At 44.2% G+C, this 19,214-nt stretch overlaps 1 protein-coding gene across 1 annotated transcript in view; it reads left to right on the top strand.

Annotated features, from left to right (window-relative positions):
* TIMM44 (translocase of inner mitochondrial membrane 44 homolog (yeast)) overlaps positions 1-14,474 on the top strand; it is a 20,113-nt gene extending 5,639 nt beyond the window's left edge. The window contains exons 5-12 of the mRNA XM_010191126.1: positions 770-909; positions 1,039-1,124; positions 2,948-3,040; positions 3,391-3,515; positions 5,124-5,174; positions 7,164-7,253; positions 10,891-11,001; positions 14,355-14,474. Of these exons, the coding sequence (XP_010189428.1) occupies positions 770-909; positions 1,039-1,124; positions 2,948-3,040; positions 3,391-3,515; positions 5,124-5,174; positions 7,164-7,253; positions 10,891-11,001; positions 14,355-14,474 (816 nt within the window). The remainder of the gene's footprint in view (positions 1-769; positions 910-1,038; positions 1,125-2,947; positions 3,041-3,390; positions 3,516-5,123; positions 5,175-7,163; positions 7,254-10,890; positions 11,002-14,354) is intronic.
* Positions 14,475-19,214: the final 4,740 nt, after the last annotated feature.

The raw sequence follows: 19,214 nt of genomic DNA, 5'->3' as shown, positions 1-19,214 counted from the left end.
CTGAGATGTGCACCAGTCCAGATCTATGAAATTCTTTTTCTTGATGTAGCTTCACCCAGGAGACACAATATATTCTATTCCTCCTTTACTATAAGCTGAACTACTGTGATTTATTTTTTTTTTCCACATTTCTTCTCCGCCAAAAACTGTTTGCTTGGGAACTCTTTTGTCAACTAGAAGGTGTGTAGAATTCTATAAAAAATGAGGCTTCTTTTTGTTTTGGGGAAAGCAGTACTCCCATTTGTTTAAGCTCAGACGTAGAACCTGGATTTTGTTGACCTTCCAGGTGGCTTTGCAACTATTTGTTGGTGTCCGAAAGTCTTTTTTTCCCCCTACTTTTGGATACAAGGAATCATTCTTCCTTTTACCTGCTTGTCATTCTATCAGCAGCTGCTGGCTGCTGTTGGGGGCTGATAAGTCAGCCTTCCTCTGACTTAATTTATTCCAATTTTAACTCTGTAGAGGTTACCCCTTATCAGCCATCAGGTTTGACTCTGTCCATGGCTTCTAGTGTATTGTTTTTTTTCTTCAGATTGGTTCAGTACAACCATCCATTTGCTGTCCTAGACTGTTAACTTCTTGAGCAGAGGGCCTTGGTACTGGTGTGTTCGTCAGTAGGCATCAACAAAGAAGCATTTGCTGTGTAAGGGAGAGGACGATAACCCATGGTCTCGTCTCTTTTCTTTTTCTTTAACAGAAGCAATTTTCAGTTTCTGGGCAAAGATGGGGGGAATGGTAAATCAACCTAATAGGGATATTTTCCTTTCAGGGAGTAGAAACCGTTAAGAAGGAAATAGATGAAAGTGTTTTAGGGCAGACTGGTCCTTACAAACGTCCGGAGCGACTACGAAAAAGAACAGAATTCTCAGGCGAGAGGATTAAAGAGGAGCGAATATTTGAAGCTAATGAGTACGTATTGGATGTAATTTAGGGTGAATATTTCTGTCTATAATTTGATAAAAAGTTTAAAACTTAACTACATGTCTCTTGACTGCAAGTTACTTGTTCACAAATACCCGTGTCTTCTGCACTTTTTAGGGAGGCCATGGGTGTGGTGCTGCATAAAGACTCAAAATGGTATCAGCAGTGGAAAGATTTCAAGGACAACAATGTGGTCTTCAATAGTAAGTGTTCCAAAGACAAAGGAGTAGCACATTATTTTCCCTGCTCTGCTTCTTGCTGTGTTGGATCTGATGCCATCTGTGCAACTAGTCTCAACATAATGCAAATCATAGCCATTTTCTGTTGTTGTAGCTGTTGCCGTGAGGTGGTGTGAATGGGAGGTGGGCGTAGTTGACAACACTGCAGCTTTTTCAAGCTGCTCCATCTGTGTTCGGACCCTTCCCCCAGTCAGTCATTGTTTTTGATCAGTCCCTGCTCCCCCGTAGGTACCAAAACCTGCTCTTGCCATTGCTTAAAGAGAACTGAACTCTCTTGTTTTTTTCTATTTTTACTTTTTCTAGTCAGATCTACTCTGGCACTGGGAAGAGGCCAGGGCATGCATGCATGCGTGTCACCAGGGAGAGAGCAGGCAGATCTCTTCTTCCTGACCTTGAGCTTATAATGAGGAAGAATCTTGCCTTCAGTGAGCTGATTTCTGTTGTCATCTGCTTAGAGCTCTGGAATGTGTGGGACTTCACCTCCTTTCTGTTTTTATTGCAAAACCTAAAAATACGGAATATCTGTACTGCAGTGGGCAATAACTTTTGATAGTTATCTAGACAGCGTTTCTGAGAGGCATAAAGAAGCCTGAGACTAGAATCCTTCAACAAATCAAAATAATCGCTGCCGGTGTACTGCAGGGTAAATGACTTAAGGGAGAAAAAAGACACTGTTAAAGTGCAACATATAATTAACTTTGGATTGTGTTTCTCCCCAACTTCTTTTAAAGCAGAGCTCCTTGGGAGGTGTCCAAAAATGGGTTTTTACACCCCATTTGTTAGCCTTTCCAAGGAGAGGTGCTCATACTTCCCAAAGCTCCCCACACGTTGCATCCTCTACTCCTGTGCCGTCTGCACGAACAATGTGTGTTCTCTGGATTTTACACGTATTTCCAAAACTCTGATTTTGCAATTCAGGCAACACTGCAGATGTAGCTGCAGCCTTTACAGATTGTGCTCTCCCTTAAAGTATCACCTGTACCAAGAACACTCTGTGTTTTTTGGAAGGAGCATAAACTTCAGGGCAGGATTCCAGCTGTTAATTGACTTGGTGGGAAGAAGCTTCCCTGCAGGGTCCATTATCCTGCAACCACCTTCTGCGGTTCTGGTCTGTCTGATGATGTCCAGAGACAGATAATGGCTTGTCGAGCCCTTATTTCATTGCAACAATGCCTCCTTGCTTTAATGGCACTTTTTTTTTAATTGCTTCTGTCCCTGCCTTTCTTTCTGCTTTTGAGATTTTGCTTTGCAGGAGTTTTCCTTCCACATCAATGACTTCTGTAGTTTTGTGACATGCTTGGCTTGCTTTTTTATCAAGGCTTAGAAGTACATAGAGCTGCTTAAAATCTGCATCCTTGCTGGTTTCTTGCTATTTTATTAAAAATTGGGAAGGTTTAAGGTCTATTCTTGATTTTTCCTTCCTCAGTTAAACTTTCTGTTGTTGGTTTCACATGCTGCTACCCCTCGTAGCAGACTGAATCAAGGGATACAAGCAGACTTGCTGGTGTAAGCCAGTCTGGTGTATTTTCTATCTGAAAATCTGCATAGAACATCCAGAGTTTCTGGCAGCTGATGTCAGAGAAACCATCATTCTCCTAGCGATAGTTATTGATAGTTAAGAACATTGCAGGAAGATGAGAAAAGTAACTGTTGAAATTGAGACTTACTAAGCAACAAAGAGATGTAGAAGAGAACTGTCAGGTTTGATGTGTGACCCATTGCGTGTTGCTTCCTAATTGAGGAATGTAGTGGAAGGACACTGCTGCTCACATCTCCTCTCCTTTCAGGGTTCTTTGAAATGAAAATGAAGTATGATGAAAGTGATAATGCATTCATTCGCGCTTCCAGAGCTGTCACAGACAAAGTCACGGACTTAATAGGTAATGTTTCATCATTGCTGTGAAAGTGCATCTCCAGCCGTTTAGCTCTGTTCCCAGCAACTGTTCGTGCTGTTGTCCTCCATGTGGTACTAACCTTTGAGACAGATTCTGGAGCTTTAGAATATTTTGCATGGATCATTATCCAGTATCACGCAGTGTAGCAACCTGCTACTGGATCACAAGTGCGGTTGCGGTGACATGTGCTTGTATGAGAGAAATCTCAAGCCTAACCTAAAGCCTGCAGTTGTTTCCGGGTGGCTCTTCCTCCCTCTGGTATAGCACCAAAGGTCTTCCTCTTGTTTTCTGGCCACAGTTGTGATGCTACTGGTTTCACTGAATTGTTTTATTAGGTGGATTGTTCTCGAAGACAGAAATGTCTGAAGTTTTGACAGAGATACTCAAAGTGGATCCATCCTTTGACAAGGACCGATTTTTAAAGCAATGTGAATATGATATAATCCCCAATGTCTTGGAGGTAAGATGGAAGTAGAATATGATGTGTTAGTTTTGGTTTTTTCCTTTACTATAACTTGGAAGACTTATTTTTCTGATGCTGAGATTAAAAGTTGGGACAGTATTTGCTTCTCAGGCATCCAGCTTTGCACAGAACATGAAATAATCTTGTGAAAAGGATCCCACATAACAATTTAGTTGAAAACTGTATTTTGTCATTTAGTAGACCAGGAATTTTTTTTCTGGCCTGGAAAACAACTAACCATCATCTCCCACAAGAAATGATACAGGCATTAGAGGGATCAGACTGCAGTAGGTGAACGAACAGTACTGGGCAAATGGCGGTATCAAATATTGATAAGGGAAAGAATTTGGTGCTGGATTTGAAATGATCTGTGACTGCTTGGGAAGAAAACCAGGTCATGACAAATGGTTCAGGGAAAATATTTCTGGCATTAGTCAGGGGAGTATGTGGAACTTAATGTTTTTAAAGACTAAAGTATAAAACCACTCGGATGATGGCACTGATGAAGGATGCGACTTCAAGTATAAATGGATGCAGTTCCTCTCACTGTAACTGTGCAGAAAAGACAGAGTGAAAGTGGGGGATTTGAAGAAGTACAGCAGAAATTGTTTTGAGACTGGAAAAACTGAGGCTTGAACAGACGAACAGATGCTGAGAGAGCAAAGTGTTATTTTCTCATCAGAAATACAGTGCCATGAGTGATTGTATTGCAAATTGATGTGTGCTAGTACACACGCAGAAATATTTATGATACTCCTAGTCATGAAGGGAGCATTACAGGATGAATTAAAAAAATACCGATGCTTACAGGTACAAACACCCAAACTGATGCGTAGTTAGGGTTTGTTACTGCTGTCTTTGTAGTGACTGACTTGTGTATCAGATGTGTGACTGGAACTGTAATGTCGACGGTGAAATAAGACAGACCTGTCACGGTGAATCAGCTTGTCCTAACAGTGCTGTGTCACTAAAGAAAGCTGCAAAAAATGGGCTCTTTACTCTTGGAGAATAAATTTTTCACGGGAGAGATTTTTTTCCAAACTGTAGGCAGCCAGCTTACAGATGCCATCAAGTAAGTAGATTTATAGGCATTATATTGAAAAATGCTCTGCTACATATCACTACCTTTATTTTGAAATCTACTAAATCCCCAGCATCTGTCTTGTTATGAATTCCAGGTGTTTGTTACACAGTGGTTTAAAAATAAACCTTTCCGTGAGTTGCAGCATGATTCTTCTGTTCATTTGATGCCTTGAATTTTTCAGTCTTGAAAACTGTAAATCTAGCTGTGGTTTGTGCTCCTGCTTCTGTTAGATGCCACCTCCCAGGATTTCTGGGAAGTGTGCATTCTCCTGACTTTTTGGACGGGAAGTTTTAAGATGGCTTCTGTCTTAATTATTGAAAGGTTTATGTACGTCTGACTCAGTACGTGAGTGTTTATAGAAGTTTTTATTGCTGTTTCTCTGTTGAAGCTCCTGCCTTTCTTCAGGGGTTTCGTAAGATGCAGGATTTAAAATAGTTTGCTACTGAAGGTGCAATAATTTCATCTCTCTGATACAGGAGGTATTTTAAAATGTTCGTATTTTATTTGATTTTCTCTTTCAGGCTATGATATCTGGAGAGCTTGATATCCTCAAAGATTGGTGCTATGAGGCGGTAAGTAGAGCTACTAAAAATGCCTGAAAAGGTTCCGATTCTCCCTTGTAAGTAGGAGTATTGTGCTTCCTTAGCTTGCAAGCTGCCCAGCCGTTGTGTTTATGATATTTCTTACCTGCTTTGTCCAGCTGCTTCCCCACGTAACATGTTCATGCTATGAAACACTAATGCAGTCAAGCGTAAGTGCTGGTCTTCTGGAATAGTCTGGATATGAGAGGAGAGCTCTTTAAGACAGGGAATAGAGAGCTAAACTCAAATTAGTTAACTCAAGTTCTGCACTGCCCTTCTTGATTTGAGTGGGCTTTAGTAGAGCCTGTATCCAGATATGGATACAAAGGTGCAGAGACATTTGAGCTGACCCAGAAAGGTGATGCTTTTCAGCTCACAGAATCAAGTTTGTCCCTGGAGCTACTGTACAGACGCAGCTCCACTGCCATATCCCAGTAAATAATCCTGGCAGGTCGAAGTTTTTCTGAAACTGCAGCACAGATAATCTGCAGCCTGGATAATCTCACTGCAGAAAATGGATTTATTGTTGTTGTTGTTGTACATAAACTGGTTTTGTTTATGTACTGGGATAGATTTCCAGTATTGGATCTGCTTCTTGAAGCAGTGAATATGAATTGGTTGCAATTTAGTGATTGTATAATTGTTCACTTAACTTCATGAAAACAGATCCTTTCCTGACAACATAGATGGACACTTGTTCTGGACTTCGCTGTGCTCCAAAATAATTGTGTTGTCGGCAACGCAGAGCCATAGTTGTCCAGTTTCTAAATAATTTAATTGCTGAAAATGAATGTTGTCCTTACTGATCACCACCACCAGAGGGCTGGAAATGCACACGCTGGAAGAGGCAATTTTTTGTATTTAATTTTTTGTGATTAACATCTTTGTAACAATATTGCAGTATGTAGGAGTAAGATATTTAAAGCAGTCTGAAAGCAAAGAAAGTTCCCTAATGGTTCAAGCAACATTTGAAATGACACCACAGAATTCCTCTCCAATCTCTAGAGGGAAGTACCATATTCACTGCAGTTCATAAGACAAAAAGCAAGCCCTTCTAAGCCAGTTGTAATTATAAATTAAGCTCATAAATCAAGAATCATCTGTAAAATAAGCCAGGGGAGGATATGAGAGTCCTATTAATGAGTCTTAGGAGATAAAGGTTTTTGAACAGAATCGTACTGCAAGTGTTAAATTTGTGATACTGGTCACTAAAATGTTAGAATACAAACAAATAAGGCAAAAACTTATTTAAGTGGCAGGAATACCAATTGAACTGCGGGTTGCTGTCAGCCCACTGGCTTAGATACGGTTTGTGGCTCATAAAGCTGTCTCTGCCTCCTGTCCTCAGAATCCCTCATCTGTAACTCCAACTTCATGCCAGTGACTTTGCCAGTATAATTCTCTAGGATATTTGCATTTGAATGCTTGTGAGGAAGGTTAGGAGATCCGTGGTGGGGAGGCAGGTAGGGACTACCTCCTGTTTGTTTGCTACCTGCCAAGAATACTGTGATAATGCTGGGAGCAAGCAGGAATTCACTACCCCTAACAACAGTTCTCGATGCATAAATAATGAAGCATATGTGCATGTGCCTAAGAGGAGCCAGGAAACACTGGTCTGCCTCCAAGGTCTGGCTGGGGATTAGAAAAATAGCTTGGTTCCCAGACTGATTTTTTCCTTGTCTGCTGTCAAATGAAAATTGCAAGTGCCTTGGCTATCAGGTGCACTCAGTGTAGTTACTCTGTTGTGAATGATGGATCTGTTCTGGCCAGGGGAGGTGGGTTTTTTAGGGAGAATTTGGTTATGTGAAGCCCAGATCATTTGATGTAGATGTATGATGCCTTGCAAGACATGTATGTTCAGTGAATTTGTAAAAAAATGACTTTTATTCTTTTTGTGTGATTCTGTCTAAGCAGAAAATCCCTTTTTCTTTGTGACAGAACAAATTCAAACGTGTAACACAAGTTTGTTGCTTCATTTAGACTTACAGTCAGCTTGCTCATCCAATCCAGCAAGCCAAAGCCATGGGTCTTCAGTTCCACTCCAGGATTCTTGACATTGACAACATTGATGTGAGTGTCCTTTTCTGTATTTCACCTTGGGGGATGAATGAGAAACTCACAACTTGAGGAGGGGTTTTTTTCTTTGCTCTGGCTGCTGGTTATTTTTGCCTCATGCTGCTGTAGTGTTTGCCATTTCTGCTAACAGGAATAGACCATTGCTGCTGGAAGGGAAGGCTCATGGAGCAGATTCACTCCTGTATCATCGAGCCTAAGTTCCAGCATTGTGGTTTGTCTTCTCTCTTGTCAGGGGACCTTGGTCTTAATCATGAGCATATAGATTGAGAAAGGCTAATAGTAAAGGCAAATAGCACCGACCCGGTGTTTTCATCAAGGGCCTTGTTGGTGCTTGCTCTGGATCATAATGCACAGAACTTGTGTGACTCCAAGTTGTGCCTTGCAGGAGTGGCTGTTACAGATTTAACTGCTGTTCTGGGTGGCTCTTGAGTGGGGAGGTGATGGCTGCAAGTGGAGCTGTTGCCTCCTGTGGAGCAGTGTTGGTAGCTGGGGACTCAGGCCAATCGTCTGCACAGTCATAACACTCGCCCTGTTCCCCTTTATTGAGGAGCCAGAGGTGTTACTGTTCTAATGAGCAGTAAGTCTACAGTGGTGCTTCCATTTAATGAAGTCTTTAGTGTGATCTGTCACTGGCCTCCCAGTTTTCTTTTGGATCTTTCTTTCCTTCAATTGCAAAGGTGTATCAGAGAAATTACCTCCTTTAGTCAGACCTTTCATATCCCATAACCAGCTCTGCCTGGAAGGAAATGTAGAAAATAGTCTGAAGTCATCAAAGGTGCTAACTCAAAGGCCGCAACACTCAGTACGTGTTTCTGTTGGAACCAGGTACTATGGTGTACTTGTCCATTTTACTGCAGCTGTACAGTAGTGTCCTCAATAAAATTTTGTGCTGGATCCATTCAGTTACTGTAAAGACACCTGCAGGGTCATTCCCATAGGAACAGAGAACACAGAGCTGTTTGATAGGGTTAAACCTAGAGATGAGTTGGTCCAGGGTAAGGAAATGGATTGGAACCTTTCAGAGAGAGCATGGTGATAAAAAGATACTGTTCAGAAAGTGGGATGTTCCAGGTGATGTTGGGTGTATTGGCTGCCGAGATGTCGCTTGCTTACAGCGACACCCCTGCAAGACAAGAAGTCACGAAGAATTCAGCAGCCATCAGAGAAAATGGAGAACAAAACCTGCTGCTGTTGGTGGTTTGCTGAAAGGCGCACTGCTGATGGTGCCTTTTCTCTCTCTGTAGCTCTGCAGGGGTCTCTTTCTGTGCCCACGTCATTAAAAACCTGGAGTGGGTGCAGGAGAGCTCCAGAAATGTGTAAGTTCCCTGCAGCAGGAGGCTTTGTTTGATCTGTGTAGCCCTTCAAAAGAACAGCGGGAACTGACTTGATTAATGATCGCGTATCTTTACGGGGAGCAAGGAGATCATCTACAGGACATCTAACACAAAAGGCTGATGTCTGCTCCTCTTCCTAGGACTGTTTTATCTTTTGGTCTTGATAGGCTTCTCATTTTCTCTCATCCATCTGGGTTCAGAGGAAACTGTTCCTACCTCTTCAGTAACTCGATATTAACTGCGAGCACGTGCCAAACGAAGCAGGAACATTTCTGTGACATCTGCAGTTATCTTGATTATTAGCAATAAATAATGTGGTCTAACAAAATTAAAGCTACAGAAGTAATAAACATGGTTGCTTTTTTCTAAGCATCTTATTTAAATCGAAGGTTTTTCTGTATTGTTAGGAGACTTGATTTCATTGTATGCTAAATAACCTTTTTCTTCTGTAGGTGCTGGTTAGAATAGAGCTGGGCATGGATTCTGAGTGGTGGCTGGAAAGACCTTTAATTATTAATTTGTTTTAGATGCCCGTATTTTTGCATGAAATTTCTCAAGAAAATTACATCTTAGCTGGAAAACGATTGATATGGAACATAAACAAGTGCTGTTCTTGTTACGCTGTCTGTATTGTGAACAATATTGGGAAAGGGGGATAAAGGGTGTGTTTAAATCTTTAAATGCATTTCCCTAGAGGAGATTTATAGAAGTATGTTAAGTGATCTCATCCAGAAAAACAGTCTGGGAGAAAAGACATTTAGAAGATTTAAGGGAGTTCACATGCTGCAAAGTTGGCAGCATTAAAATTAAAATCAAGTTTTTCAAACATAAGCATCTGAACTCGTGTTCCAGGTGCTTGCTTAAGCACTCTCTACTTCACTAAACAACTACTGCCTTTAAATTTAATGGAATTTTGGATCCTTTATATTTCTTAGGGCTATTTATTTTTAAGTATGTGTCTTGTGAAACGGGGTTTGTGAATTTAAAGAGGGAGAAGTGATATAAATACTGTCTTGATTATAGACGGGTTTTGGGATCATAGTACTGAAAAATAAAAGAATACCAATATGGAAGTCTTGGTACCTATAAAGGACACAGCCTGGTCAGTGGTATGGTCGACCTGGTAACCCACATGCAGATTTATGTTGTCAAATTATCGATGCCAAGTGGTGTCATAGAAAATGTCATGGAAATTGGTCTGACAAAGAGCTGTGAGATCTGGGTTTTGCTACCTGGGGCTAAGACATTGTGCATTGCTGAATGAGTGGGGCCAGTTCCAAAAATGCAGCCTGGACGGGGATGGTGTGAGTTATTGCAGAGCTCAGGAACTGTTTCCCTCAGGTTAAGCAAAGGAGCATTGCAGCAGTGCTGAGCTCTCCTCAGGGGAGAGTAAAATAAATACAAATATATATATCTACCTATGCGGCTTTGTGAATTATGGCATGGTTTTGTAACGGTCTCTTGTGATGTATTCTTTATTAGGTGATAAAATGCAGTGGTTTTGTAACAGTGTCTCTCATGTTCAAAAGAATATAATCATTCTACCTTAGGTTTGAGGTAATATCATTACCTTTTTGGGTAACATAGCCAGTAACCCTAAAGTTACTCCAGAGCAAGATACCCTGCAGCATACTGCATTCCCACAAAAGAGGCAGCAAGAGGGCTGTATTTTTAAGATCACAGCTTTAGGAGAGGAAACTCAATTCTCCATTCCTCTTTGCATGTTAGTTAATAAGTTCTTTAAATATTTAATGGAGTGACCTTAGAATAGAGGGAGAAAAATCCTGTCAAACAAAAGGTTCTCACCTTGAAGTCTTTCTGTTACTTCGTTCTTTTTATCTAGTCCAGTACAACTGCGTGTTGAAAATTTGTTTAAAAGCAAGAGAAAAAACATCAGTTGATGTACGTTCTGCAGAAAATGCCATTTTTTAATTATCTTTTTTTTAAGAGTAGACTTTCTTTTATTTTTGGCTTCTAGTTTGGAAATTACAGAACAGAGCTTCTTCCACATTTCCCAGATTTTTAGACTTGGAAAAACCGATGAAAAATTTCAGAACAATTTTGGGAAAGCTTTTAAGTACTGGGAGAGTGGTTTTGGGAAAAATGCTTTGCAATAACATCTACAGCATCTGTGTTAACAGAGCAGCTATAAACTGATTAAAATAACCAGATTAAGCTCTGGGAGGAGATGGGATTGTTAGCAGTGTCAGGCAGTAGCAGTTGTGTTAAATTCTTGATATTTTTCCATTCATGTGCAGAAATTGTTTGTTTTCTAATGGAATTTTCTTTCATTGCAGCTGGCTATGGGGAAGATGATGGAGCAGGGACCAGTGTTAATCATCACTTTTCAGGCTCAGGTTGTGATGGTAATTAAGAACCAGAAAGGGGAGGTGGTGGAAGGTGATCCGGTAAGTGATGCTCATTGACTTTATACCATTTCCCTGGGTCCCCTGCCATCCATCTCTGCTGTTACAGATCCATCTGGGTGCATCACCTGGGAGCTCCGCTCCTTGGCACCCCCGGGGACAGAACTGAGCTGTTCTGCTGTAGATTAAAGCTCTTTCACACCATTTCCACCTGATCTTGTTCTTTTTCCCTCCCTTTTCCTTTCATAAAGGGCACTGTAAGAACAGAGCACAAAGATCTTTGGCAAATGGGCCAGGAGCTGGAGTTACTTGAGTCGTTTACAAGAGATGGGGAAAATCACTGTTAACAGCTGGAAGGAGAAGTTCATGTTTTTGGCTACTGCTTTACTACACTGGTAGAAAATATCTTACAGTGCTGCAAGCCTTTATTTCCACAAAACTCTCCTATATTGAGCTGTATTAAATGCTGTACATGGTACAGGCTTCTCATGGGAACCTCTGGCACAGGGCAATTTGTGCAGCAAATCTCTGGCGTCTCGGTGGGTTGTGCTTCGCTGTGGTTTTGCTTTTAACGCCACGAGCCCAGCCTGCTGTGAGTGATGCTAAACTGAGCCTGTCAGATGTGACCACAGAATATGCTCGTTGCCAGAGTTAATGATCACAGCAGGCTTGAGGAGCTCGTGCCTTTTCTGGAATACCTTTGTTTTTGAGTGGTTTGCTATCCAGACAGCTCTGGCTTGCGTTGTGTCTGAGCAGTGCTTAAGGAGCTTAATGATATATAATGGGGGACATTGTGAGATGCCTGGAGCTGACAGTTTCTAGCCGGCTTCCATTAAAATTAATATGTGCATTTAATACTTATTGGCTTTTTGCAACCATTCTCTAGTTCAGGCTGTAAGTTTACAAAAAAAAGGGACTAATTTTAATGATGGGGCCCATCTGGACTGATTTATAACCTGTCACATCGACTGCAGGGGAGGAACAGCTGATATAGTGATTTCTTGCATTAAATTACTGCATTCCTAGAAGATAGATATTGATGTGATAATTATTGAACAGGATATCAAAGTCCGTTTTCCTGTCTGATTTCTCTGGAGCAGCAATAAATCAGGGAGATGCATTAAAATTCTCCATTGGAAACAAAACTTCAGCTTTAATCAAGTGTCAGATGCAGGCTGACTGGTAACTGGTGTTAACTGCTGAGCCGCTCCCGCCAAGTACCGAACAAATGACGTTCTAGGGAAAAGGAGCCTCAAATTGTAAACTCTCCAGATAAAAATCATATGCTTGTAATTGCTGCGGTATTTTACCTGTTTGCAGTTGTTCAGGTTCCCCCCGCTGTGCTGCAGGCTTCCCCCCGTGAGAAGTGGGGAGCAGGCAGCCTGCGATGGGGCTGAGCCAGACGTGGTGGTGGTTACTGCAGGAGATTCCCCATGGAGCCCCACATCTCAGTCGGGGAAAACAAAGCCTTAAACAACCCATCGAGCAGTGCTGCGAAGTCAAGGGGATCTTTTTCAAATGAGGTCCTGAAGGACTGCGAGGGAGGACGCTGTTTGTCATAGCAGACTGTGGAATTAAAGGACAAATTTTTGCCTTGCATGCGTGGCCATGATAGAAATCTGCCTTTGGGAGTCCGCATGTGGTTTCGGCCCCACTTTCTGTGAATATATGCAGCAGCATGCGCTGTACGGTGAGGATTAAGATGTACCCGATTAATAAAAGCACCAGATCAGACATCCAGCAGTCTCTCCACTTTGGAAACACGTAATTTTTATGTTTCCTCACGTCTCGTTTCCAGGAAGAAAGCTCTGCTACTTGTTCAGTGCTGCATGCTGCGAGGTCACCAGCAACTCTAAGCTTATCTGCAGTTCACCCCTTCAGAAATCCTGTGTTAGGAACGTGAACTTTTCCAGATGTAGCAGAGCTCTGATGCTGAAGTGTGTGATTAAGTCGCCTTTCATACACAGTCTTACGAAATTAAGGTTCCAGTGGCAATGTTAAATCAGTTAGGTTACCCACTTCATCCTGAGCTTATGCTTAAGTGTTTTATACTCAGGAAAGATCTGTTAGTGTTGCTGTGGCTCATCGGTGTACATACAGCCTGTCTTCAGCAGGCAGGAGTTTTGTTGGTTTTGGTCTCTTGTCCCCTCTGACATATCCCAAACATCTGAATGACTCAAGTTCTCAATCACTTTTAACAATTCTGAGCAGAGCTGAAGCAAGTAAATCTTCTGAAACACTGAGCAAGGAGAAAAAAATGGCTTTACGATATGTGATGTTTCTAAAGGATTCGTTTTCTAATGACTGGTCTGGTACAGAGAGTCTCTCCCCTCACATTTGTGTACCTAAATGATAACCTATAAAGATTCACACGTTCAATCAAAGAAGCAGTAGTTAAGTACACATCTGGGAGCTGCGCCAATGCGCAGCCTGATCCCTCAGTGATACCTCCTTATCTGAGGGAAGTATTCTCTGTGGTTAATGGTTAAATGATAAAATCAAATAACCTTTGATTTGGAGAACAGATCGGTGACACGGTGCCAGATTTGGGCTCCTGGCAGCCCAGTCTGGTGGGCAGTGCCAGCTCTCTCCTGGGAGAGGCAGAGGCTTTGTCACAGGTACCTGCAGTGACTCCTCGGGGAGTTGCTTTCATAAGACCGTGAGTGATGGCCTCAGGATGTGCTGAGGTAACGGCTTTCCTCCTTATTCACTTAACGATGAACAGAACTGCTGGCGATCTCATTACGTGCATCAGGGACGGCAAAGCTTACAGTTCTGTTTCAGTCTGTAACCCCGTATGGTGCAAGCACTGTTTGCACAGCAAAGATGTGGTTACAGAATTAGTGTGAGGCTGTGGCTGGACTCTGTGTCATCTGATATTCATTGATGAATGTTGGGGTTTTATTCTCTGTCTCTCCTCAGACCTGGTGATGGTAATTCCTGTTTAATTTGAGCTGCTCAAATGGAAGTGTGAGTCAGTGCTGTAGCTGTGAGGAGGGGATGTAGCTCAGGCTGATGTGGGAAAGGCAGAGTTACAGCCTCAACTTGATTGAAGGTTACAGAGAGCAGCACAGCCTGGCGGCCAAACCAATTTCAAACCAGACATTTACATTTAAAAGTAAGGTTGCACATTATGAAACTTGGCAGCCAGAGATGTTTGGAAACCCTAATTCTGTTTTTTTGGGAGTCAGATGTTTATCTGTACCTGGCTGTGATAAATTTCTGACTGCAGTCAGTAGATGTGACTGGAGCTGTCCTTATTCAGGGTCTTCAGGCTTAGGACCAGGGAGCACAATCCTAAAAACCATCTCTGGAGGAAGCGTGGAGCCCATCAGCTCTGAGCTAGCGGGTCTGTGCCCATCATGCACGCTCTAACAACATGATTTTCCTTCCAGGACAAGGTTCTGCGGATGCTGTACGTGTGGGCGCTCTGCAGGGACCAGGATGAGCTCAACCCCTATGCCGCGTGGAGGCTATTGGACATTTCCTCGTCCAGCACCGAGCAGGTTCTCTGAGAGTCGCCACCAAGAGCTTCCTGTGCCCCTCTCGAAGCAGCGCCATCTCTGAACTTGCGCCAGTCTGAACTGTGGGGGAAGAGGCGAGAGACTGGTTCCTTTTCGGAAGAACAGGCAATTCGGTGTGCCCTCATTATGCCAACCCCTGTAACGAACCGGACGAGTCTGACATATCTGCCTTACGCTTTGCTGTGTCGTATCGCACTGTAAGGGTGTACGGTAGATCTCAACGTGAATGGTCTCAGACACTCGCAGCTGCTCTTGGTTCCTTTTTTAATTGTGGCTGAAGGAGGCTGGTTCGGGTCCTGCGTGTTTCCCAGTGATAGACAGAGGTGGGGATCGGAGAGCGAGATGTGACAGGTCTGGTTCCCATCTGCTGTCATCTCTGGTGGCCTCAGCATCTCCTGAAAGATCCTAGAGGTGCCTTTAAGGCACGTTGGTCTTAGCTACCGTACATCTCTTGTACAGAGTCGCACCAATAAGCCTTCTGTTGCTGCAGTGTCTTGCACTTTACCAAACCAAATACAATCGGGACTGTGCACGTGGCTGTCGGGATGGAGGAGTTGGCATCATCAGGCAGACTCTCGAGGCTGGCTGCAGTGGTGGAGTTTGCTGCCATTGATAACATTTATATATCCACAGCTTTGCAGAGGGAACATGGTTGTTTCTGCTGTTCATTGTGTCGGCTGGTACCACTAAAGAGCGCACAACTGCATTTCTCTGTCGGGTTAATCCAGTGGTGCGGAGGGCACGGGCTGTAACTGGTTGGGGGGAAGCAGGCAGAGCACTGGAAGAGTGGTCAGGAGCAGGGATGGACAGAATAGCAACAAATGAGTAAATAAAATTTGATAACAGGTGGAACATCACCTCTTGGAGCTCAGATATTTATTATATGAGGTGAGAAAGGAGGGTGCAGCTCACACACCGCCCTATGGCGTAAAGTCCTTGGCCAGCATGGAGGTCTGCACCAGCTGGACCTGCGTTTTGGGGGAACGGGGGCCTGGGCTGGGGGTCCCAGGCAGGAACGGGAAGATGTTGTAGAATGAGCTGCTGGCATGCTGACATGAACTCACATGAGCTGGAGACTCGCTTTGGAGCAGTGGTGTGGGTCGATTTGTCGCCTGCCTCTTAATGGAAGGTGAGGTTGCAGCAGGGGGGAAATGCTGATCATGGAATAGGAAATCAAAGGCCTGATCTGCTGCCGTGCTCTGCTGCAACAGGGTGATGCAGGACAGCACTTCCTTGACATGATGATTAAAGAGAGTAATTGCCAGTTCTTCCTCCTCTTGTGAGTGCCCGGATCAGTTCCTTTGAATGGAAATGGAATTATCTCACAGCTCCTGGGTAAGACATTGAACTCCAGCAGCTTTCTCAGCGTGAGAAGCGGTGAGTGTGGCCATTTCAGCAGCAAGGTCCACCCTGGCCCCTCGGATGATGCCCAGAGCTGGTGTCTGGCTGCCTCGCTGGGTATTTCACTGCTCTCGGCGCAGGTTGCGGGTGGGACGTGGTCCCTGCTGCCTCCCTCCTCACACAGGTTTCTCGCTGGTGCTTTTGCCAGTGAAATAATTTCAGCTTTTCACTCAAATATCTTAAGTACCAGTACTCAAACTGAAGATCTGGACACAATGAGTTCCACAATGCAGAAATCAGCTATGAAATAGGGAATTGCTGTATTTGTCAAAGACAACTAATGTCTTTGAGGTGCTTCTTGAACCTCATTAGAGATGGGGAATGTCTCATTGCCAAGACCGAGCAGAAATTGAGTCAGAGGCCTCCAAAAATGAAGACTGCTGGTCTCCTGCCCTGCTTCTTCCATAGCTGGATGCAGGCAGTTGCCGATCGGATGGAAGCCTGCAACAGCCTGGATATGTACATGCACTCTACACATCCACGTCTTTCAGGATGCTGCTCTGAAGCATGTGCAAAACTTTGTGCTTTTCACATTTTTTAATGGGTCTTGGGGAAAACGAGATCTGAATTAAGAGTTTGAAAGTAATTGGTGTGGCCAGGAAGGCTGCAGTAACAGCCGTGGTAGGGTAGCAGTATCCTGTTGGCTGGCTTAACCTTTCCTTCAGCCGCTGTCTTCCTCACCGCTCATTAGCAGCTTTTCTCCAGAGAAGGCAATCAGCGAAGCCAAATGAGCTGTAAGGCATGGAGGAGGAGGATTAACCACCATGAGTTCTGCTGCATCCACCATAGCCTGGTCTGAGGTTGGTGGGTACCAAGGGATTCAAGGTGACTGCACTAAATCCACCTTGGTTTTCGGCAAAATCACTGCATGATACGGGACTGGGGACTGCTCCTCCCCATGAGGAGGAGGTCAGAGCCCCAGGACCCAAGAGGGAGATTGAAGAAGCAGCAGAAATCACTCAATCACTGCTAAAATGAACCATCCCATAGCTCTGGTGGCGGGAGAGGTGGAGGCCGATCCAGACCCTTGTCCTACCTCAGAGCCCATTTCCCTCTTCCTTGGGGTCACCCCTTGTCCCCAAACCTCAAACGCTCTGCATTAGAGCCAGTGGAGAGATTTCATGCGCTGTGTCTCAGAGGGAAGTATAACTTAATTATTTTCTGGTAGCTCTTGGGATAATTAATTTTCTGGAGATTTTTTTTCTTTTAAGGTAATTACAAGTAGCAATCTCCTGGGAGGTGCAGATAGTTTGGGTAGCAAGGCAGCGCTCAGCCTGCACGTAGCAGGAGGAGGATTTTAAATTATTTTTAAATACTTCTCGTGAGCGAGCAGATTTACAGTGGGCTGTAAATATTTTGCAGCACTGAGTTATAGTAGCACAGGCCTGGACTGGTAGCTGGTAGCTGCTGCTGTAGAGGCGTTCGTGTGTGGAGAGATTTTGGTGGTGCTTATAAATCTCTCTAAAATAATGAGTGAAATTGGTAGAGGGAGAGCACCTGGGATGGGTGCACCCTCTCAGGGCTCAGCCTCTCCAGCCTGCTTATATTTAGAACTATAAATAATGATGATGATGATGTGAACGGCCCTAGTGGAAAGGGCAGAGTTTTGAGGGGTGAAGGTCTTGCACAGGGCTCTCCAAGATGGGGCTGGGGTTGAGATGGAGCCCAGCAGTGGTGGGGCAGGACCCTGGAAATGCCAGTCCAACCCCCTGCTGGGAGCATCCCAATGCAGTTTTGGAGATGCTGAAGGATGGATTTGGGACCTGGAGCTCTCACACACGGGAAGGAGCCAGCCTTAACCACAGCTTCAGTGTCTGGCTTCTAATATTCCCCTTATTCTTTTTTGCACAGAAATGTTTTGCAAACTTTGCTGCTTGATAAAGAGATTTGGGATCATTGTGACACCACCGTAAATCTCTTAAGTCAATACCGTGTTGCCTACTTTAATAATTTTACCACCGCATTGATTCTATGTATTGAAAAAAGAGATTTACGTCTTTTCCCGGATTACCTACTGCAGAGGAGCTGTCGGTACTGCTGCTGCTCGCAACAAGGCTCTTCCCTCAGCCCCAAATTTTCCTGTCCCTCCTCCAGTGCTGGAGTCCATCTCGCAGGTCTCTGCACTGCAACTTGGGCAGAGCTGTAGATAACTGCTATTTTTCTTGTCTATGCTCTGCGAATGTATTTAATCGTTTGCAGGAGCATCTTTTGCCAAGCACCACATGTGTGTTCCTGAAGCCTGGTTTAATTCTGCTTTAAATATTAAATACCATTTGCTGTGTAGCCGGTTACTCTCTGTACTCTGTCAACGGGAAAGCGAGCGGCTTGCTTGACGAGCGCTTCGTGGGTCGGAGACGTGTCCAACATAATTTTTTGGTGATTGATGTGATTTTTTCGATCATTTTTTGGTGCCTGAAACCTTGTGTCCCAGCTGCTGTGTCTGTAGATGGGTTCGGCAGCCTGCGGTGGTGGGGAAACGGCAGTGATGGGGTGAAGGAGTGAATGAGGGTGAATTAACCCAACTCTGGCATTTGGGGTCATTGCTGTCCTTGTTACACACCAGCCCCAAGCCTGTCCTGTTTCCTGCAGGGGGTAGCAGAGAGAATATTGCATTTTGGGGGTCAGCAATGCCCTTGGGGGGGATGTAGAGGTGTTGGAGCCCATTGGTTCTCAGGAGAGCACAGCCTGACTCCAGTGTTTTGGGGACATTGGTGGTTTGGGGACACATCCTTCCCCCTTGAGAGCTGGCACTAGGAGACGTGGGAGCTTGGCATCCTCAACCCCAGGGGACTGTTTGCTGCTCTGAGTTTGCATTTCATTAATAACGAATGAAGGATAATTTGCTGTAATTAGGGCCAGAACCCTGCCAAAGTGGAGGGGGTTGGGGCTAAGCCAGTTAACGATGGCACTGTTGCGGGGATTTAACAAGCCTGGGGAGGGCTGAGGTCGCTGGTGGGGGGGCAGCAATTACCCTGGGTGACGAAGCGCTGCCCAATTACTCACCAGGTACAAACAGGCTCTGGGACTTACTGTATTTATTTAGTTATTCAGTAGGAGGGGATGAATCTACAGCAAACGGAGCCTGCAAGAGCCCCCCAGGGCTGTTAGAGGCCCTGAAGGAGCTCCCCCCCAGTAAAGACCCCAATCTCCAGGTGGGGGAGTCCTGGTCCCCCCCAGTGGCTCAACCCACTGAGGATGCACATGAGCGGCACCCCCAAACCGCTGCTCCCCATCGCCAAGCAGGGTCATGGGGTGACTCCATGCAGCATCCTGCAATGGGGGAGCCCTGCACCAAGCTCTATTTTGTTTTATTTTGTTTTGTTTTATTTT

The sequence above is a fragment of the Mesitornis unicolor genome, unplaced genomic scaffold, assembly GCF_000695765.1.
Source record: "Mesitornis unicolor isolate BGI_N332 unplaced genomic scaffold, ASM69576v1 scaffold42218, whole genome shotgun sequence".
In the NCBI taxonomy this organism is placed as follows: Eukaryota; Metazoa; Chordata; class Aves; order Mesitornithiformes; family Mesitornithidae; genus Mesitornis; species Mesitornis unicolor.
The sequence above is the reverse complement of the archived record's forward strand: the minus strand, read 5'-3'. Positions and strand labels throughout refer to the sequence as shown.